The sequence below is a fragment of the Prionailurus bengalensis genome, chromosome A2 (genome assembly GCF_016509475.1).
Source record: "Prionailurus bengalensis isolate Pbe53 chromosome A2, Fcat_Pben_1.1_paternal_pri, whole genome shotgun sequence".
NCBI lineage: Eukaryota > Metazoa > Chordata > Mammalia > Carnivora > Felidae > Prionailurus > Prionailurus bengalensis.
In genome coordinates, this window is record NC_057348.1 from 2,828,872 (window position 1) to 2,849,690 (window position 20,819).

Sequence of the window (20,819 nt, forward strand, 5' to 3'; positions counted from 1 at the left end):
GTGCCGTCAGCAGAGAGCCTGATGCGGAGCTCGGTCCCACGACCCTGGGATCACGACGGGAGCTGAAATCAAGAGTTGGACACCTAACGGACTGAGGCACCCAGGCGCCCGAGTTCTGGAGTTTTTGTGGGAGTCGCTTCTGGGCATGGTCTCCTCACAGCCGGGATCCCGTACGATCGTTTTCTCTTGAGAACGTCTGTTTTTAGCAATTGTGTGTTTCTAGTGCCCCCGCCAAGCTGTCTGTTTCTAGCATCCCCGATCTAGTGTTAACTCCCTTCCTGTCTTCCTTCCCGGGCCTTTTAGATCAATGGCGTGTCCAGCGAGAATCTGTCTCTGAGTGACACACGGCGACTGATCGAGAAGTCAGAAGGGAAGCTGACTCTGCTGGTGCTCAGGGACAGAGGGCAGTTCCTGGTGAACATCCCACCGGCCGTCAGTGACAGCGACAGCTCTCTCCTGGACGGTGAGGGGCCAGAGGGCAGGCCCTGTGGGTTCAGCGGAGGGCAGGGGAGGCCGAGGAGGCCAGGCGGGGCCTAGCAGGGCACGTGAGCCTGGCCCTGTGAGGCTCAGAGAGGGACAGACACTTGTCCAAGGCCACACAGGAAGTGAGGGCTTACTGGCTGAGCCAGACTCTGGCCTAGGCCCCTTGGCTTAGAGGGGCCTTGACGTCCCCCTCTGCGGTGCGGGCTGCAGGCCTGATGGGACGTCCTCTCCGCTGCAGACATCTCCGACCTCGGCTCAGAAACGTCCCAGGCGCCACCCTCCCACGTCCCACCGCCACCCCAGCATGTGAGGCGGAGCTCTGACGCCAGCTGGACCGACTCCCCCGAGTACGTACCCCTGTCGGCCAGAATGGCTGAGTGGGAATGGAACGTGGGCGTATCTTTTCCGACTGGAGGGTGCGGTCCTGGTGGCCTGCCTGGAAGAGGCTTCCCCCGTCCACACATAGTCCTCCTGGCCCCCAGTACGTGGCTCTGGGTTCTTGGGACCGGGAGAGCCTGGTAGGGATCGACTTAAAGCAGAAGGAGCGGAATTTTCCAAGACACCCCCCCCCCCCATTTTCGACTTCGATCCAATTTCGAACCCATTTTCGACTTCAGTCCTCCTTTAGGGATTTTCTCTTGGGGGCAAGGCAGCCATGGGTGTGTGCAGGGACTGGAGGGTGCTTGCTCGTTATGATGATGTTTACAGACGGGAACAAGTGGCAGTGACCTTGCATCCGTGTCCTGCGGTGGCTGTAACACAGCGCCCAGACTTGGTGGCTTAGGACAGGAGAAATTTATGGTCTCACGGTTCCGGAGTCCCAGATGAGGGTGTGGGCAGGGCCACGCTCCCCTTGGAGGCTCGGGGCGGGGAGGCGGGGAGGCGGGGAGGTGGGGAGGCCGGGGGTCGGAGGTCTCTCCTACCTTCTGGTAGCTTCCAGCAAGTCCTGGGCTCGTAAGTGGCCACCTCCTCTTGGTGTCTTCACGTCATCTTGTGTGTCTCTGGGTCCAGACGTCCCCATTGTGTAAGGACACCAGTCATACGGGATCAGGGCCTCCCCGCCTCCTACCGGTGGGTCCTCCTCTCCACCGATCGCATCCACCGAGACCGTATTTCCAAGTACCATCGCATTCTGCGATGCTGGGGGTTAGGATGTCGGCGCAGGAATTTTGAGGGGACACGACTCCATGCCTAAAAACAGAAGCACCCAGGGGCGCCTGGGTGGCCTAGTCGGTTGGGCGTCCGACTTCGGCTCGGGTCATGATCTCGCGCTCCGTGGGTTCGAGCCCCGCGTCGGGCTCGGTGCGGACAGCTCAGAGCCTGGAGCCTGTTTCGGATTCTGTGTCTCCCTCTCTCTCTGACCCTCCCCCGTTCATGCTCTGTCTCTCTCTGTCTCAAAAATAAATAAAAACATTAAAAAAAAAATTAAAAAACCAAAACCTAAGTGCCCAGCCCATGGGGATTAGGTCATGGGTATATTATCGCCAAGGCCTTCGGCACCTGTGAAGCAGGGGTCTATCCGTTATCTGTGGCTGGGTAACAAATTTCCCTAAAGCCTAGCGGCTCGAAACGCCGGTGAACATTATCCCACACGGATAATGTGGAGTTCGCTGGGTGCCTCTGATCTCTGGGTCTTAGGAGGCTACCGCCGAGGCGCCGGCTAGGGCAGTAGGATTTGGGGGTGGCTGATCCCCAGCGCACTCACAGCCATGGGGACAGGAGGACTCAGGGCCCCGCGGGTCCCCCGAGCACATGATCCCACAGAGACTTCAGAATACGGACCGAGACAGAAGCTGCTTCTCGTAACCTCAGCTCAGCACGCGGTTCCTCCTGTGCTGCTCTTTTCCCGGGTCCCCGGGGCTGGTTTGGCCGGGAAGGGGACCCCAGAGCCCCAGATCTCGGGGTGCTGAGTATCAGTGACAGAAGGAGGCCACACGTGTGTGCTTGGGCCACAGTGAACGCCCGCTCCTTCGTACGGCTGTTACCGTGCAGCCGGGCTCGGGGACGCTCGGTAACGGGAGCGCCGGCCTCTGGAGCGACACAGGGCGGCATCGCTCAGAGGGTTGGGGGCGGGGGGGAGGGTCGCTTGCATGACCTTCCCCGGTGTCCCACTCGAACACAGGAGGAGCCGTGGGTCCGAGCGGCCGGACCGGCTTCTGGGCTGCCAGCCCGCTCCAGGAGGCGGAGGTGGGGAGGAGACTGGCGTTTCCAGATTTCTTTCCCGTGCCCTGGGGATTCACGGGGTGAATGTCAGATGCCAACGTGCGGCGTGATCTTCGTGTTTTGCTCCTTTTAAAAACAATTTTTGATGTTTATTTTTCAAGAGAGACACAGAGCGCACGCGAGGGAGGGGCAGAGAGAGAGGGAGACACAGAATCCGCAACAGGCTCCAGGCTCTGAGCCATCAGCACAGAGCCTGATGCAGGGCTTGGACTCACGGACCGCGAGATCGTGACCCGAGAGCCTCACCGACTGAGTCACCCAGACGCCCCGTGACCTTGACGTTCTTTCAAAAGTATATAGTCACCCGCACGTGTTTATTTGGAAGCGTCTGCCGGGTCTGGAAAGTAACTCATCTGTGCTAACGGCGGGCTGGCTTTGCAGGGGACTTTCCTTCCCGTGTGTGTCTCAGGCAGCTCAGGCTGTGATGACGAATACCACACGTGGTGGGGGGGTGGTTTGTGGAGGCTGGAGGTCCGTGGTCACCGTGCTGGCTCTGGCGGTCCCTGCTGGGGGCTCCCCTCCGGGCTGCAGACAACCACCCGCTTCTCTCCGAGTGTGGTCACGTGGAAGAGACGGCACTCGGGTCCCGCACCCCCTTCCTGCCCCCCCCCCCAACCTCACCTAACCCTGATCGCCTCGCCTCCCAGACGCCCCACCTCCCAAACCATCATCCCCCCCACCCCCGGGGTTAGGACGGCGGTGGCGCGGGGGGGGGGGGGGGGGGGGGAGCACAACACTCAGACCATATCACCTTCTATAGCTTTTCACTAATTAGAATCATAAACGTGACCATCGGCCACAGGTTTGCCTCATTTTGAGCCATGCCTCCTTGTGGCCCTGACTTAGCCGTCCCCGGGGCTCAGAGGAGGGAACCCGAGTTCAGAGAGAGAGCAGCGGCCCCACGGTCTCCCAGCCAGAAAGGCAGAGTTTGAATCTGGGTGCAAATAAATGAGAATTGCTACAGTCGCCTCTCGGCATCCGCCCCTACTTCACCCCAAATCTGTTCCCCCTCCAGGGAGAGCCCCCCGCTTTGGCGGGACAATTCAGCGGATTCCAGAACCATCTCGGAAACAGGTGAGCGGATGGTGGCAGGGACGTGACTCTGAGCATCCTTCGGATTTTTCTGATCCCAACCAGTGAGGTGGTGCCAGGCAGGGCGGGAGAGGGGGGGCAGGGGCCTAAGAGGTCAGGGGCAGCTCCCTGGGAAGGACGGAGGGCTGGGTGACAGCGCCGTGGGGCAGGGACACCCTAAGGCTGAGGTGTGGCGGCTAGACCAGTCAGGGTGCTTGGAAAACACACTGCTGTTCCCTTTCAGACTCCCCCAGGCAAAGCAGCTATGACATCTACAGGGTGCCCAGCGGCCAGAGCAGGGAGGACCGTGGGTACGTCCCCCCGGGGAAAAGAGCCCCCCCAGCCGGACACTCGCGCATCCCGGGGCCGCGTCCCCGTGTTGGTGGGGCCGCCATGCGAGGCTGTGGGGAAACTGAGGCCCGGAGGGGGTGGGGGCTCTCCCAGGGAGGCCCAGCGCGCCCCCTCTCCACCCATTCCGGCCTGACCCCACCTCTGCCTCCCCTTACAGGTACAGCCCCGACTGGAGGGTGGTCCGCTTCCCCAAGGGCTCCACCATCGGCCTGCGCCTGGCCGGCGGCAATGACGTGGGCATCTTCGTGTCCGGGGTGCAGGAGGGCAGCCCGGCCGACGGGCAGGGCATCCAGGAGGGAGATGAGATTCTGCAGGTGACTTGGGGCAGCCGGCAGTGGGTGTGGCGGCCTGCTGGGTGGCCCCGGAGTCTGTCCTGGCCTGTGTGTCCTCCCCCAGGACCCGCAGCACCCCCAGGGACATGTGAACTTCAAAAAAAAAAATTTTTTTTTTACATTTATTTATTTTTGAGAGACAGAACTTGAGTGGGGGAGGGGCAGAGAGAGAGAGAGAGGGAGACACAGAATCCGAAGCGGGCTCCACGCTGATGGCACAGAGCCCGCCCTGGGGCTCGAACTCACAAACCGTGCGATCGTGCCCTAAGCTGAAGTCGGACGCTTAACCGACCGAGCCACCCAGGCGCCCCTGGACATCTGAACGTTTTAACGTCTCCCTGCCTGTGTCATGACCTCGTTGGCTGGGTCACGAGCCGTCCCTGCTGTCCTCCCGGGAGTGGGCCCCGTGCCCAGCAGACCTGGCATCGCCCGTCTGGCCAGGGGTGGCCGCGGCCCATGCCACGCCCCCTTCCCCGGCAGGTGAATGACGTCCCCTTCCGGAACCTGACCCGCGAGGAGGCCGTGCAGTTCCTGCTGGGGCTGCCGCCGGGCGAGGACATGGAGCTGGTGACGCAGCGGAAGCAGGACAGTGAGTGCGCGCGCGGCCGGGCGGCCGGGCGGGCGGGGGCCGGGCGGGGGGCCTGGGCGCTCACCGAGCCTCCCCGGTCGGCAGTCTTCCGGAAAATGGTGCAGTCCCGCGTGGGCGACTCCTTCTACATCCGCACGCACTTCGAGCTGGAGGCCAGCCCCCCGTCGGGCCTGGGCTTCACCCGCGGAGACGTCTTCCACGTGCTGGACACGCTGTACCCCGGCCCCGGGCAGAGCCGCGCCCGCGGGGGCCACTGGCTGGCGGCGCGCATGGGGCGCGACCTCCGCGAGCAGGAGCGGGGCATCATCCCCAACCAGAGCAGGTGCGTCGCCCCTCGGCCTCGGCTTCCCCGCCGCAGACGGGCGCGGCCTCCCGGCTCCCGGGCCCGGTTTCCGCCGCCCTCCGTGCCCAGCCCCCTGCCTCCTCCCCAGGGCGGAGCAGCTGGCCAGTCTGGAGGCCGCCCAGCGCGCCGTGGGCGCCGGGCCGGGCGCGTCTTCGGGCTCCAACGCGCGGGCCGAGTTCTGGCGGCTGCGGGGTCTCCGTCGAGGGGCCAAGAAGACCACCCATCGGAGCCGCGAGGACCTGTCCGATCTGACCAGGCAGGGTCACTACCCGCCGTATGAACGCGTGGTGCTTCGAGAAGGTGGGTCCGAGGGGCGCGGGTCCGAGGAGGGGGGCTCGTAAGGCTGTTGGAAGCTCTGGACAAGTCTTCCTCCGCGTCCAGGCTTCGGAAGCCCCCATCCTTAACCTCTCCCCCCCCCCAAAATACCCATTTTGGGTTATTTTAGGGTGCCGAAGGAAACAGGAAAGGGCTCCTTTCCTTTTCCAGTAGAGATCCGCAAGCCGCAGGCGCAATCTCGAAAAGAAGTGCTTACCCGTAACTTAAACAATTTACCTTGTTACCATACCCAAAGTATTTTAACAGATAACCCAAATATAAGTAGTCGGTGAAATATTTCACACCCTCTTGTGTGTGTGTAAGCCCTGGTGTGTATTCTGCACTCGGCACATCTGGGTTCAGACCAGCCACGTTTTAGGGGCTCCACGGCCACACGTGGCCTGCGGTGGCCGCCCGGGCGTTCCGTGGGCGCTGCCCTTTCTGGGGGGTCAGCTGGCGCTGAACAGACACCCTTTAAAATCCACGCATACTGTGAACGGGCGTGAGACCGAAGCCTGAACACGCGTGTCCACAGCAGCACGGCTCACAACGGCCCAAACGTGGAAACAACCCACATGCTCACCGACAGATGAAGGGATACACACAGTGTGCCCACCGCGCATGCGCAGATCGCTGCCCCGCCCACTAGCAGGAGCGAGGCGCCCACACCTGCTGCCCTGCAGACAGACCCTGAATGTTTGACGCTCAGAAAGGGAACCAGACCCCAGAGCCCACACGGGGTCTGAGTCCACGTGTGTGAAACGTACAGAACAGGCTCAGCCAGGGACAAGAAGGGGGTTCGTGGGGGCTGGAGGGGGTGACTTTTTTTTTAAGTTTATTTTTATTTTTTTTTTTTGAGAGAGACAGGGTGTGAGCGGGGGAGGGGCAGAGAAAGAAGGAGACACAGAATCCGACGCAGGCTCCAGGCTCTGAGCTGTCAGCATAGAGCCTGACGTGGGGTTCGAACTCACGAACCCAGAGATTATGACCTGGGCTGAAGTTGGGCGCTTAACCCGCTGAGCCACTCAGGTGCTCCTCAAAAATAAACTTTAAAGAAAAAATTCAAAAAATCCTTTCCGAGGGATGGGAATAGGGGTATCAGGAGGGGGCTGACTACTCCCTTTTCTCCTGCCATTGTGCGTTCTGTGCCCGTTTCCTCATGGCTAAAATGATATAGCCATCAGTCCATTGGTTGGCAAACTCTTCCTGCAAAAGTTCAGACACAGTTACTATTTTAGTCTTTGTGGGGCCGTGTGGTTTCTTTCAAAACGACTCCACTCTGCACGAAGGCAGCCAGAGGCAGTACATGAGTGGACGTGACTGTGTTCCAATAAAACTTTATTTATAAAACAGGCAGTGGGCCGGATGTGGCCCCACGGGTTGTAGTTTGCTGTCTACTGACTTCAATGCTATAACCCAACCCACGTGAGAGCTGCAGAAGCAGAAAATAGCTTCTTTTTAAGTCATAGCCCGGGTGTAAGTAACGGAGGGTGGTCTCACATCTTGTTTTTCTGCCTTATGATGTGGTCCAAGACCATTCCAGCCGGGGAAGAGGCAAGAAGGTGAACAGGGATCCTATCTTTCCCGGAAGGCTACAACCCAGAACGGCGCGCAATTCTGCTTGCACCCCATTGGCCGGGAGGTGGTCACGTGGCCCTCCTGCCTACAGGGGACGCTGGGAGATGTAGTCTTCAGCCGGGCAGCCATGGGCCTGGTTGGGTCTAGCGGTCTTTGCTGCAAATGGGATCTTGATCCTTGCCGTTTCTCTGCCCCTCAGCCAGCTTCAAGCGCCCGGTGGTGATCCTGGGGCCCGTGGCAGACATTGCCATGCAGAAGTTGACTGCGGAGATGCCCGACCAGTTCGAAATCGCAGGTAAGGAAGCAGCCTTGTTGGGGGAACGATTTCACAGCCTCTTCCCCAGCGCGGGGGCCGAGGCAGCTTGATGAGGGGGCTGCTGCTGCTGCTGCTGTTTCGGGAAAGAGTTAAAACAGCCACGGCAGGCAGGCACGAGGCAGATGAGTCACCAGCGCCCCCTCCAAGGCCTGGGCCAGACATCCTGAGCCAATCACGGCGCTCTTTGTCTGGATAGAGCCTCAGAATCCTTCTTAACACAGTTCACCCGGCAGCCATTGCCAAAGCCATTGCCGATGAACCCAACGTGCCACCTGTCCCTTCCTTTATTGAGGTACAGACACAGCGTTGAGCAAGATAGACAACTGTTCCCCCGAGAACACCAAAAATTCACGAACAATTACTGAAACAAGCTGGGGGGGGGGGGGCGGGGGTCAGTAAATTAAAGCTCCAGGGCCAAATCTGGCCCATCAGCTAAGTGTTTATACAGCCTGCCAGCTAAGAATGGTGTATCTACACATTTCAAACGGTTGAAGAGAAGTTAAAAGAAATGTGATGTGACACATGAAAACGATATGAAATTCACATTTCACCACCTATAACCTATCAATAAAGTTTTATTGGGATACAGCCACACCTGTTGGTTGACACACTGTGGCCGCTTTCCAGCGGAGAGAAGTGTTTGCAGAGCGGATGCCCTTGAATACAGCATCAGATCAAAGCCCCGTGGGGTGGCGATCTTGGTCAGGAGCCCCCCAAAGGAGGGCGGAGGGGCATTTCTTGCAGACACACACCGTCTCCTTGCCAAAGTGTCCCCTGGCCGGGGCTTTCGAGCGAGGCCGTTCTCTGGGCAGGTGTCACCTCCAGGCAATCCCTGCTCCTCCTGGCTGGGTGACCCTGAGCTGGTGGCTTGCCCTGAGACCTCACTTCCTCGTCTCTCAAATGGGGTTGTGAGTGTGGGAATGGTCTTCGTGCCCGTGCGAGGTGCGAGCATTTCAGGAGGTGAGGCCCTTTCTCACCGCCCCGGAGGGCTCAGCAGCCTTCAGGGGGCTTTCCCCACAGCAAAAGGGGAGGCAGGGTCTGTGGGGAGGGAACTTGGCGGAAGGACGAGGCTCCGGCGTGTGGTTTGGAGGGCAAGGTCGTCTTAACATCACTAGTCGCCGGGGAAGTGCCGATCAGAACCACAGTGCGAGGCCAAGCGAGGCCCGGGACGGGGTCAGAGTGTAACACAGCAAAACAGAGCATAGCAAGTGTCCGTGAGGATGTGGAAAGTGGGGGCCCTCGTGCTCGGCTGGGGGAGCGTGAGACCAGGCGGCCACTGTGGAAAACTACGAGCAGCTCCTCGGTTACACAGAGTCATCGTCTGACCCAGCGAGCGAGTCCACGTCTGGTCTATACCGAAAAGAAGTAAGGGCCGGGTCTCCAACGGGCACTTGCACCCCCATGTTCCCAGTATTAGCCACAGTGAAGGATAAACACAGTGTCCGTCCACACACTGGAGTATGATCCAGCCGTAAAAAGGAAGGACGTCCTGCCTCCTGCCACCACGTGGGCGGACCCGGAGGACACTGAGCAGTGACAGAAGCCGGGCACAGAAGGACACGTCCCGTGTGACCCCCTGGAGGAGTCCCGCCCACAGAGACAGAGAGTAGATGGTGGGAGCCAGGGGTGGGGCAGGAGGTGGGGAGCCAGTGTTTCATGGGGACAGAGTCTCAGTTCGGGGACATGGAAAGTTCTGGAGACAGATGGCGGGGGCGGCTGCACGACAGTGTGAGTGTGCCTGAGGCCGCTGAGCTGTGTGCTTAGAGATGGTGAGTTTTATGTTCTGTACATTTTATTTTACTTTTTAAAATTTTTCAATGTTTATTTTGGAGAGGGAGAGAGAGAGAGGGAGAGAGAGAGACAGGGTGCGAGCAGGGGAGGGGCAGAGAGAGGGAGACACAGGATCCGAAGCAGGCTCCAGGCTCCGAGCTGTCAGCCCGGCGCCCGACACGAGGCTCAAACCCGCAACCTGTGAGATCATGACCGGAGCTGAAGTCAGACCCTTAACCGACCGAGTCCCCCCAGGTGTCCCTGTTCTGCACATAACAATAAAATAAATTAGGTAGGGTTCTGCCCCACTCCCCCCCTTTTCCTTTTGGGCCCCCCGCACCCCCCAGGGCAGGGCGTGTCACCTCCATCAGCCCTTGGCTGTCCTGGAGGGCTTCCTGGAGGAGGCAGGGCTCTATCTCGAGTCCTACAGAACGGATGGGGGATGGGAGAGCAGCAGACGCAGCCCGAGCCAAGCTGGGGCCAAGCGGGGCGCAGCTAGTGCCTGGAACACAAACACCACATCGGGCTCCTTGCCCTGCCCCTTGTCGGCTCCGTGACCCCCGAGCCAGTGACCTTATGTCCTTGAGGCTGTTTCCCATCTGCCACATGGTCCACGGCAGTGTAGGCCACGGTCAGGAGGGAGACTGAGTGCAGCGAGTCAGGCTCGTGGCTGTTGTTAGACTTGCCCTCGGGGTGATGGGCAGCCATGGTGGGTTCTTGAGCAGGGGAGGGGCAGGTAGGCCCGAGAATCTGAGCGGCGAGGGGAGCGCCCTTCCGCAGCCGCCGGTCACCTCTCCCTCCACAGACAGCGTATCGAGGACCGACAGCCCCTCCAAGATCATCAAGCTGGATACCGTGCGCGTGATCGCCGAGAACGTAAGCAGGGCCCCGCTCTGTGCCCCGTTTCACGGGTTGGGAAACCAAGGCCCAGGCCTCCAACCCGTTCCCGCCCCGGCCGGGCTGCACGGCACAGACCCCCTCGGCGCCCCTCCCGGAGGTGCTGCGATGCCGGGGCTTGAGAGGGACAGAGACACACAGTGGCGAGCCCTGGGCCGTCACAGCCCCTGCCCACTGCGCTCGCCTGCGCCCTGAGGTCAGGGTCCACCTTGACCCCAACCGTCCAACTCCACCTCTGATCTTCTGACCTTTCACCTGCCTCCTGACCTGTCCGCTGCGTCTCTGGGTGTTTCTCTCCCTGCCGTCCGCCCCGCCCCCCGCCTCCGCCTCCGCCTCCGCCTCCGCCTCCGCCTCCGCCTCCGCCTCCGCCTCCGCCTCCGCCTCCGCCGCGGGCTGGGCGCAGAACAAGCACGCGCTCCTGGACGTGACGCCGTCGGCGGTGGAACGCCTCAACTACGTGCAATATTACCCCATCGTGGTCTTCTGCGCCCCCGAGAGCCGCGTGGCCCTCAAGGCCCTGCGCCAGTGGCTGGCGCCCGCGTCCCGCCGCAGCACCCGCCGCCTCTACGCGCAAGCCCAGAAGCTACGCAAGCACAGCGAACACCTGTTCACGGGTAGGCGGACGGCGGGGTGGGGGGGAGGCTGCGTGGGCGGTGGGTCCTGGCCGCGCACTTGCGGCCACGCTGAAGCCCCCTCCCCGCAGCCACCATCCCCCTGCATGGCACGAGTGACGCCTGGTACCGGGAGCTCAAGGCCGTCATCCGCGAGCAGCAGACCCGGCCCATCTGGACGGCCGAGGACCAGGTACCCGGGGCGGGGGGTTGGGGCACGTCCACGGCCAAGGTCGGACCTGAGGTGACGGTCTGGACCTGCTTTGGCAGTGAGGTTGGAGGCCGGGGGTGGGATTGGGAGGAGGGGGCGGGGCCTTGGCTCAGCCAGACCACGCCCACCCCGCAGCCGGACAACTCGTCGGAGGGCAACCTGGACCTGCCTCACCGAGGCCTGGCCGACAGCTCTGCGGATCTGAGCTGTGACAGCCGGGTCAACAGCGACTACGAGACAGACGGGGAGGGCTACACGGATGGCGAGGGCGGCCCCCACACGGACGTGGACGAGGGTCCGCCGGCGCCAGCTCTGGCCCGGTCCTCGGAACCCGTGCTGGCGGATGAGCCTCAGAGCCCGGGGGATCATGGGAGAGCCCCGGGTCCCCGAGGGGCCCAGGTAAGCAGGGCACGGGCGGCGGGGGGGGGGGGGGGGGGGCGGCCTGGCAAGGGTCTTGGGCGGGGCTGGGACACACAGGGGAGCCTGTTTGCCACCAGGATGTTAACGAACAGAAGCTTCTCTGATCAGATCAGTGTCTCAGACCCGGACCTAGGGTATTTGAGCCACTGAGTCACTGAACAACTTAGAACAAACATTGTAACCTCTGTATTTCCTTATCTGGGACATAATGAAATGGATGAATCTTGACGTCACAAGGTGGCTGTTTCAACTCAATGCACTTCGTCCAAGTCCCAGCCCACACTAGTTGGGTGTTTAACAACAACAAGTATTTATATAGGATTTGTTCTTACTGAGGCTGCCTCAGCCTCTGCAGTGCCCTTTATAAATTCGACAAAGGCAACCCTTCCTCCAGACTGTCTCTTGTTAAATATAACAATGTACAAATCTGTGAGGTCTCTGCTTGGAATGGTGCTTCCCTGGAGTTGTGCAGTATCCAACCTGCTCAACTGTCCACGGCAGCTTGCTTATGGGGCAAGCACTATCCTGAACACTTTCCATACACGGATTTATTTATGAGTTCCTAACAACAGCCCTCTGAAGAATTCTACAGCTGGGAACCCACTTCCCCCTTTGCTGACAGGCTAGGGGATTGCAGCCAAGGCCTTTCTCTGTCCCACCCCATTTTCTCACTAAAAATTGGAGGAGTTGCAGACCTGTGTGGGGCAAGGAGAAAGCGTGGGTAGCACCACCGGGGCCAAGGTGGGAAGCTGGGATGGGGGTCCTCTACACCCTACTTTGTCTTACTCTGGGGGAAGGGCTGACCTCCTTTCTCCCCCTCCAAGGTGGATGGCCATTCCCCCCATGGTCAGTGGCGACAGGACAGCATGCGGTAAGAGCCCCCCCCCCCCCCCCCCCCCCGTAGTCCAGATTGGGGCCCCTCGGCCCTCTTCCTGGGACTCAGGCTCTGGGGGTGACGAGGCCGAGAACCAGGCTATGCCTTCATGGCGCTCCCAGCCCAGTGGGTGGGTTGAAAGCAGACAGGGTCACTCAGACCCCCATGTCGTCAGGGCCAAAGAAGCAGATGCTGTCTTCCTACGAGGACTGATTGGGAAAGTCTCCTGAAGGACAGGACACTGGCTGGGGCTTTGAAGGATGTGTAGGAGTTCGTTAACGAGGCTTGACCCCTAAATGCACAGTCTCGCTCATCTCTGTCCACACCCACCGTGCCCCACAGAGTCAGCCTCAGGTAAGGGTGGCTCCTGCCTGTCCCCTGCCCACAGCCTCTATTCTATTTCCTGATCCCCAGGACATACGGGCAGGAAGCTTTGAAGAAAAAGTTCACGCGAGCTCGAGACATGGAGTCCTCTGACGAAGACGGCTACGACTGGGGCCCGGCCACCCACCTGTGACCCCTCCCAGGTGGCCAGCTGGCCCCTATCCCCTCTTCCTCCCTAGAGCTGGGACTCAGTTTCCCGTTCGGAACCTAGAACCCTACCTCCTTCTGCCAGTCTTTAATAAATAGAGTATTTTCACAGCACTGGCTTCTAGAGATTTCCAGGAAGGACACCGAGTTGAGAGTCGGTCGTATCCTTCCTCTCTCAACGCCACAGATCTCGAGCCAAGATGCTGCCCGTTTGTTAAGCATTTAATGTTTTCAATCAGAGAATAACAGGGAGCCAAGAAGCCTCCGGAGGCCCCGCGGACGGAGTCCCGGGGCTGCTGGCGCTAAGGCACGGTGGCGGGCTGGTGGCCGGTCACAGGTACACGGGCTGCTCCTGGCCCGTGAGCAGGCGGTAGGTGGCGGCCGGCATCGTTTTGATGTGGACCTGGGGGGGCCAGAGCGGAGGCCGGCGGCTGGGGGCGGGCCTGGGCCGGCACGAGGGCACGCCCCCCGCCCCGGCCCCGCCCCGGCCGATGCCCGCGCACCTCAACGTGCGCCTCGGTGAGCAGCTCGATGATGCGGGCGTGCGGCGTGGCCACCACGCTGTGCCCGTTGATCTCGATGATGCGGTGCCCCACGCGCACGCCCCCGCGCTCGGCGATGCCGCCCCGGAGGAGACTGCAGATCTGGAGGGGGCGGGGAGGGGGCCGTGCTGCTCAGGGGGGGAACGCCGGTCTCCCCCACCCCCACCCCCCTCCCACCCTGTCCCGGGGCCGGGGTCTCACGATGCCGTCCTCCACGCAGAAGCCCAGCTGTTCGCGGGCGTGGGGCCGGCGGATGATGGCCGTGGTGACCGGCGGGCAGTGGATGATGCTGAGGGTCACCAGTGTCTGCGACTTCACCTCCTGTGCGCGACAGGGGCTGTGGGCTTAGCGAGGCCCCCAGGGTGTTGCCGGACCTCGCGGCACGCTGCAGCTCCCTCCGGGCCTCAGTTTACCCACTCGTAAAATGGAGCTTTGGAGTCAGGGCCCTAGATTCTAGAAGGCTCCTCGAGAAGCAGTTAAGAACACAGGACTCAAGCCCGGCAGCCTCGGGTCGGAGCTGTGTGACCTCTCCTCTCCCTTCCCGCGGCCTCCGTTTCCTCATGGGAAGCAAGCTTCTAGCCAGGTCCGCCGTGCTCACTCCTTAACTTGCTGCGTGGGCCGTGTCAGACCCGCCCTCCTGATCTGGCCAGGTCCCTCCCCATGTTCGGGCCTCAGTTTCCCCATCCAACAAAAGGGTCCAGACTCAAGAACACGCTTGCTGCCTCGCGGCAGAGAGGAAGGCCCCCGGCTCCTAGCTGGGCTGCTGGTGCTCCCATCCTGCCTTCACCCCATCATGGTCACCCGGACCAACAACGTCCCCTCTCCAAGACTCAGTTTCCCGGAGCACGCGGCAGCGGGGGGGCGGGGACTTAATGCTCCATGCCCCTCTGGACTGGCCCAGGGAAAGCACCCTGCCACCCTGAGAGGACTCACGCGGACGGCGGCCTGGCAGGCGGCCAGGGGCAGCCCCACCAGGCTGGTCCCGTTGATGGCAGTAAGGCGGTCCCCGATGCTGAGGGCCCCCGAGCGCTCGGCAGGGCCCCCGTGCAGCAGGTTGGCGATGACGGCCGTGGGCAGCAGGGAGCCCCAGCCGGACTCCACCAGGGCCACGCCCAGGCCCTCACCCCGACGCTTCTCGATGCATACCTGGGGGGGGGGGACACGGTGGGTGGGGGGCATGAGGGCGGCTCTGAGGGGGGCTGGCAGGGGCCCCCCCGGCCCGCACGCTCACCTCCCTGCAGTTCTCGCTGTTGGAGAAGTGGTCGAGGTCCCCGTTGTGGAGGTGGCCGGGGCCCGGGGCCCCCAGGCTCTGCTGGGCGCCCACCTGGCTGGGGTCGATGCCGCTCTCCCGGAGGAACTGCCTGTAGGCCACGCTGAAGGCCTGGCCGATGGCCTGAGCAATGAGCTGGGCCTGCGTGGCGACGGGCAGCGGCTCTCGGGGGGTGTCCCGCCCCCCTCCTTCAGGTCTCCCAGACCCTCGGGCGTCCTCGGGGCTGAGCCCTCCCGGCCCCACCAGGGACAGGATTCCTGGGAGACAGCCCCGTGCCCTGTGGCTACGGGGACTGTGGAAAGCAGCCACTGTCTTGGGGAATCTGTCGGGGGAGGGGAGGGACACCAGCCTGGAGGGGGGAAGGCTGGGGGGTGGGCCGCCAGTCTCTGAGGCTTATGGCAAAGACCAGAGGCCCAGGGGGTGGTGGGGGAGACAGCCGACAGCGCTGAGGACCGATGGGAGGACGCTGCAGGGACGGCGTGACCAGGGGGTCTCTGGAAGAGCGCAGGGCGGCCCCGAGTCCCCCTCTCCACCACCCGCCCCCCCCCCCCCCCCCGGATGCCCGGAGCCGGGCTGCTCACGTCCTCTGAGTGGAAGACGTGACAGATCATCCTGTAGAGCTGGCGGCTGTGTGCCTGGGGCGCCGGCCGCCGGGCCAGCCGCCGCCGGGCCATGAGCACCAGCACGTTGCCGATGTCGGCAATGTAGGAGATGGTCTGCAGGGCGTGGTCCATCATGGCCTCCTGCAGGGGGGCGAGGGGGGGGGAGACCAGGCCTGGGCGGGCTGTGCGCACCCTTGGGGGGGTGGGGGCGCCCCCAGCCCGGTGGCCGGGCCCGGCCCTGTACCTGGGAGTCAGCCGTCAGAACCTTGACCCTCTTGGTGGAGACAAAGAGGTCCACCTCCGTCATGGGCTGGGTCTCCCCCTCGGGGGCCTGTGGGGGGGGTGGGTGGGAAGTGGAGGCCCACGAAGACCCAGCCTCTGCCCGCCCCACCCCCGCCAGGCTCCGGGGGCCTCGGAGGACCGGCCTGCGGCTCCTCCCTGCCCCCCCCCACCTCCCGCCGGCCCTGGGGAGCCCCACCTGCCCGGCCCTGGCTTCACCTTGACGCGGTCCATCGCCTCCCGGGCCTGGGCCATGCGTGTGCTGGGGGGCGGGTTCCGCTCGGACACCAGCTGGGTGGAGCCCAAGTATTTGGCCCCAAATATGACACCGTCTAGGAGGTCTTCATGGTCACAGGGACCAGGGACTGAAGGCAACAGCGGAGGAGGGTCAGCCCCAGAGCGCCCCGCCGGCCGTGTCCAGCCCCACACGCTCCGCCCAGGGCCCTGGCTCCCACGGTGGTCTGGAAGCACCGACTTCTACCCCCCCCGCCTAGCACTCGAGCCACGCGGGTCTGCCCGCCGTCCCAGAACCATCCCAGCAGCAGGAGGGACAAGCACCTTGGCCTTCACAGATCTAGAGCCCTCCCATCAGTCTCGAACCAGCTGACTCTGTCCACGGCTCAAGGACTCTGGGCCAGATGACCCAGTTTCTGGACCCCTGAGGGTCTAGAACCAGGGTCAGATCCCCCCAGGAAAAAAAAAAAAAAGCTCACGACGGACACCTCCACCCTGTGTTTCTAGAATTCTGTCATCAGGCTGGAACCAGGCAGTCCCATTTCTAAAACCAGCAATGTCCTAGGACCAGTCAACGTCACTCGGTGGTTCTGGAATCCCCCGAATCCATCTAGAGCCAGTGAGCTTTGACCACCGTTCCAGATTTCTCCCTTGCCAGCCCAGGACTGCAGACGACTCTGTTCCATACTCAGAGAACTGCCCGATCAGAGCAGAAAGAGACCCCTTGTCACATTTCTAAAACTCACACCGTCCAGAACCCCAGCTGGCTCCCCTCTGTGACTCCAGAACTCTCCGACAGTCTCCGACCACAGAATTCCGGGGGGGGGGGGGCGTCCAGAAATGGGCACCACTCCAGAACCACATCTCCCCACTCCGTGATTCTGTAACTTCTTCATCGTGATGGCATCGGGTCATGCTTCTAACGGTTCTAGAACATCCTCACATAGTTGCGACACTTGAGTTGTACCCGGTGGTTCTAAGAATTTTCGGAGCAGCCCAGCAACAAACAACTCTGCTCAAAGTTCTAGAATTCCACCAACCCAGCCCAGAAACACGCAGAACGTTCCCCTCCTGGTTCTGTAATTCCCTGAGCAGTCTAGAACCAGACCAGACAGCTCGGTCAGTTCTAAAGTGTCCTAACTGGGAGCCATTGCTTTGTTTGTCCCAGCTCTGGAAGACCCTAAGCATTCTGGAACAGCAGACAGCTCTACTCTGAGCTTCTAGAACCGCACCATCCAATATGCTAACAGCCAGGCACATGTGGGTGTCGTGCCCCTGAAATATGCTGTGACGTGTAAAACGCACACGGAATTTTGAAAATTTAGTAGGAAAAAACTGTAAAAACAATTGTAAGATACCGATTGGACGTTGAAACGACACTCAAATACGTTTGAGTTAGTTAAAATGGTATGAATTTCGGAGTGCCCGGGGGGGGGTGCTCACTGGGTTAAGCATCTGATTCTTCGTCTTGACTCAGGTCATGATCTCAAGGATCGTGGGATCGAGCCCCGTGTCAGGCTCTGTGCGGACGTAGTGGAGGCTGCTTGTGACTCTCTCTCCGTCTCTCAAAATAAATAATTGTATATATTTTTAACATTTATTTATTTTTGATAGAGAGAGAGAGAGACAGAGAGAGAGAGAGCGAGCAGGGGAGGGGCAGAGAGAGAGGGAGACACAGAATCCAAAGCAGGCTCCAGGCTCTGAACCGTCAGGACAGAGCCGGACGCGGGGCTCGAACTCTCAGACCGCGAGATGGGGACCTGAGCTGAAGTTGGACTCTCAGCCCACTAGGCTGCCCAGGTGCCCCAATAAATAAATATTTTTTAAAAATTAAAAAAATGTTACTAGTTTTACTTATTTTTTTTGTAAAGCAGAGAACTAGGAAATCAAAAGTCACTCGTGGCTCACGTTATGATTCTATTGTATAGCACAACTCTAGAACTTTCTGAGTACTCTAGAATCAGATGGCCCTATCCACAGGGGCAGAACACCCTCCTTTGGTCTGGAGCGGCAGATAAGCTCTTTTCCATCCATGATTATGAAACCCCCCAGTCTAGATAGCTCTGTGCATTCCAGAACACTCTCACCAGCCCAGGTTCTCTTAATCTAGAACCACAGGCAAAATGCCAAAATCTGGAATTACCTGGGTGACTCATAGCTCCACCCATGATTCCGGCACCTCGTAACCATAGGTCCAAACCAGCTCCCCTTCCCACAACCATAAAACTTTGCTCTTTGACTTATAGCCTCAGGTAGTTTAGGTGCAAGTCCTAGAACATTCTAGATGCCCAGAACCAGTTCTTTCCACGCCTTCGGGGCACAGACTGACAAACTTCTTATGCAAGGGGACAAACAGTAAATATGTCTGTCTTTGTGGGCCAGACGGTCTCTGTTGCGACTACTCAACCCCTGGCCGTTGTAACATGAAAACCACCATAGACAGTCCGTGAATGAATGGGCCTGGTTGTGTCTCAATAAAACTTTATTTGTGGATGCCGAAATTTGAGTTGCACATCTTTTTTATGCATCAAGAAATATTATTCTGTTTTCTTCCAACCGCTTAAAAATGTAAGAGCCGGGGCGCCTGGGTGGCTCAGTCGGTGAAGCGACCGACTCTTGACTTCGGCTCAGGTCACGATCTCGCGGTTCATGAGATCGAGCCCCATGTGGGGCTCTGTGCTGACAGCGCGGAGCCTGCTTTGGACGCTCTTGCTCCCTCTCTCTCTCTCTGCCCCTCCCCTGCTCGTGCGCACTCTCGCTCTCAAAATGAAAACATTAAAAAAAAAAATTTTGGGGGGCACCTGGGTGGCGCAGTCGGTTAAGCGTCCGACTTCGGCTCAGGTCACGATCTCGCGGTCCGTGAGTTTGAGCCCCGCGTCAGGCTCTGGGCTGATGGCTCAGAGCCTGGAGCCTGTTTCCGATTCTGTGTCTCCCTCTCTCTCTGCCCCTCCCCCGCTCATGCTCTGTCTCTCTCTGTCCCAAAAATAAATAAAAAGGTTGAAAAAAATTTTTGGAAAAAAAAAAAATTTTTTTTTTTTTAACCTAAGAGCTGGTTAGCTCACGAGACGTGCCAGAACAGGCGTCGGGTTGGCTGTGGTCCGCAGATGGCGATCTGCCAACCCCTGCTCTAGAACCTGGTGCTCCACGTGGCAAACCTGCCCTTCCGTCCCAATTCATTCTAGAACATTCTCACCGGACCGTCTGGAATCTACTCAACCAACCTCAGAGCCTCTCTAGAAGCAACTCGTCACTGGCCAACTCTGTGCCAATTTGGGAGCCTGAGCTGGGCTATTCTGAAACTGCCCAGTCCCTGCGGCCAGGGTGGACAGGACACTCACCCTCCTGGAGGGCAGGGTATGGCACCAGGGTCTTGGGGCTCTGGAAGAAGACAGAAGAGGGGCAGGACTGAGTCCCCTGGCTTGGCTGCTGGCAGCAGAGGCGGCCCAGGAGGCGGGACAGGCTCTACCTGGACACTGGCAGGGGGCTCTTCGGGAACAACCAGAGGGACTGTCTCCAGCCACGGTTCTGGGGAGCTGCTTGAGCTCCGGCTGCCGGCCTGCTCGGCAGAAGCGCCCTCCGGCCATTCCAGGGGGCCGGCATCCCCGTCTGGGTCCTCAGGGGGCTGCAACAGGCGAGGAGCAGGGTCCGGAGGCTCCTTCGGACAAGACTGGGGAGGAGGACACTCCTGGCAGTGCAGAAGGCTCAGCAGGTCGTCCCGGCCGGCCTCGGCAGACAAGAGCCCATGGGCATCAGCGACGTCCCGGGAGGCCAGGCCGTGGCCGGTGGCAACGTGCAGGGGGCAGGGAGGTCCGTCTGGGGACAAGCTCGCCAGATCACCAGGCAGAGCCTCAAACTGTTGCACCAGTTCCCGAATACTTGGCCCATCAAGTTCCATCTGATTCAGGCTGCCGGGGCCTCCCGGCACCGGGTCCCACTGGCAGCTGGGGGTGACGTCCTGAGGGGGTGAAAGGGCGTCCCTGGGCTCCTCCAAGTCCATAGCTGGAGGGCCTGGGGGAGACTGGGAAGTTGTCAGGGATTCCATGCCTGGGCCAGCATCTGAAAGAGAGATTCAAAGATACGATCTCCTGAGTGCCAACCAGGTGCCAGGCTCTAGGTGGAGACCGCTGGTACAGAACACATAACTTAAGCCGCACCGTACCCTCCAAGGAAGGGTCCGCTATGATCTCCATTGTATAGATGAGGAAACTGAGGCGCAGAACAGGCCGTTGTAAGACAGTAGCTCCACAGGCTCCAAACCCTGAGGTCCCACCCCCCCCCCCCCCCCGCGGCCCTGTACCTGTCACCCCAGGCCTCTCCCAGCCGTGGACCCCGTCACCCCAGACTTAGTTCTTCCACATCTTCCTCCACCGCGACCTTGTAACCCAGGTGGGAGACACACCCTGACTCTACAGACCCGGTTGGTACAGGTCCATGAGACCGCGGACTCAAGACCTCAGTCTAAGCCGAGATCCAAGACCCCAGAAAGCAGAGCCTCGTCTCAAAACCTCCAATGTCACGCTCAAGATCAACCCCAGGCTCTGACCCGGACCTCAGGACCCAGCCTGAAGACCTAACTCGAGCCTAAAGCTACAAGTGAAGACCCCGGTCCTCCCGAAGACCCCAGACTCAAGACTTCAGACCCCCTACCTCAGCCGCCGGCTCCAGACCCCGTTCTGCCCCGTCAGGCCACTCACTTCCCACACCGAGGTGGCCTCGGCCCGCACGGCCCCCAGGACCCCACGCCCCGGCAGGACAGCCTTCCAGTGGCTGCGGCGCCGGCAGGTCCGTCCGCGCAGCGCTCCCGGCCCACTGGGCTTGCGCGCGTTTGCCGGGCCTGCTGGGAAATGTAGTTCTCCCCGCCAGCCTCGCGGCGCCGGAGCGCCAGGTGTCGGAACCAAGGGTCCGAGTCCAAATGCTCTGTTTACACAGAGTGAGAGCCCGGGCTGGCCTCTGGGCCTGTTTCCTCAATTACAAAAC

General features: G+C 60.8%; 2 protein-coding genes across 3 annotated transcripts in view; one reads left to right on the forward strand and one right to left on the reverse strand.

Annotated features, from left to right (window-relative positions):
- TJP3 (tight junction protein 3) overlaps positions 1-13,029 on the forward strand; it is a 28,141-nt gene extending 15,112 nt beyond the window's left edge. For both annotated transcript variants that reach the window (XM_043586164.1, XM_043586163.1), the window contains exons 7-21: positions 304-463; positions 722-830; positions 3,722-3,780; positions 4,022-4,088; positions 4,286-4,442; positions 4,941-5,049; positions 5,134-5,371; positions 5,481-5,692; positions 7,485-7,580; positions 10,177-10,247; positions 10,672-10,882; positions 10,972-11,072; positions 11,226-11,489; positions 12,335-12,381; positions 12,799-13,029. In XM_043586164.1, the coding sequence (XP_043442099.1) occupies positions 304-463; positions 722-830; positions 3,722-3,780; positions 4,022-4,088; positions 4,286-4,442; positions 4,941-5,049; positions 5,134-5,371; positions 5,481-5,692; positions 7,485-7,580; positions 10,177-10,247; positions 10,672-10,882; positions 10,972-11,072; positions 11,226-11,489; positions 12,335-12,381; positions 12,799-12,901 (2,004 nt within the window). In that variant the 3' untranslated portion in view covers positions 12,902-13,029. The remainder of the gene's footprint in view (positions 1-303; positions 464-721; positions 831-3,721; positions 3,781-4,021; positions 4,089-4,285; positions 4,443-4,940; positions 5,050-5,133; positions 5,372-5,480; positions 5,693-7,484; positions 7,581-10,176; positions 10,248-10,671; positions 10,883-10,971; positions 11,073-11,225; positions 11,490-12,334; positions 12,382-12,798) is intronic.
- Positions 13,030-13,119: 90 nt separating this feature from the next.
- APBA3 (amyloid beta precursor protein binding family A member 3) lies at positions 13,120-20,665 on the reverse strand. Its single transcript, XM_043586165.1, has 11 exons — positions 20,490-20,665; positions 19,309-19,898; positions 19,181-19,220; positions 15,828-15,973; positions 15,574-15,660; positions 15,309-15,470; positions 14,689-14,868; positions 14,391-14,603; positions 13,659-13,778; positions 13,419-13,559; positions 13,120-13,318 (listed from the first exon to the last, which is right to left on the reverse strand). The coding sequence occupies exons 2-11, from the start codon at positions 19,882-19,884 to the stop codon at positions 13,247-13,249; spliced, it is 1,737 nt and encodes a 578-aa protein (XP_043442100.1). The 5' UTR covers positions 19,885-19,898; positions 20,490-20,665; the 3' UTR covers positions 13,120-13,246.
- Between the last annotated feature and the right edge of the window lie 154 nt (positions 20,666-20,819).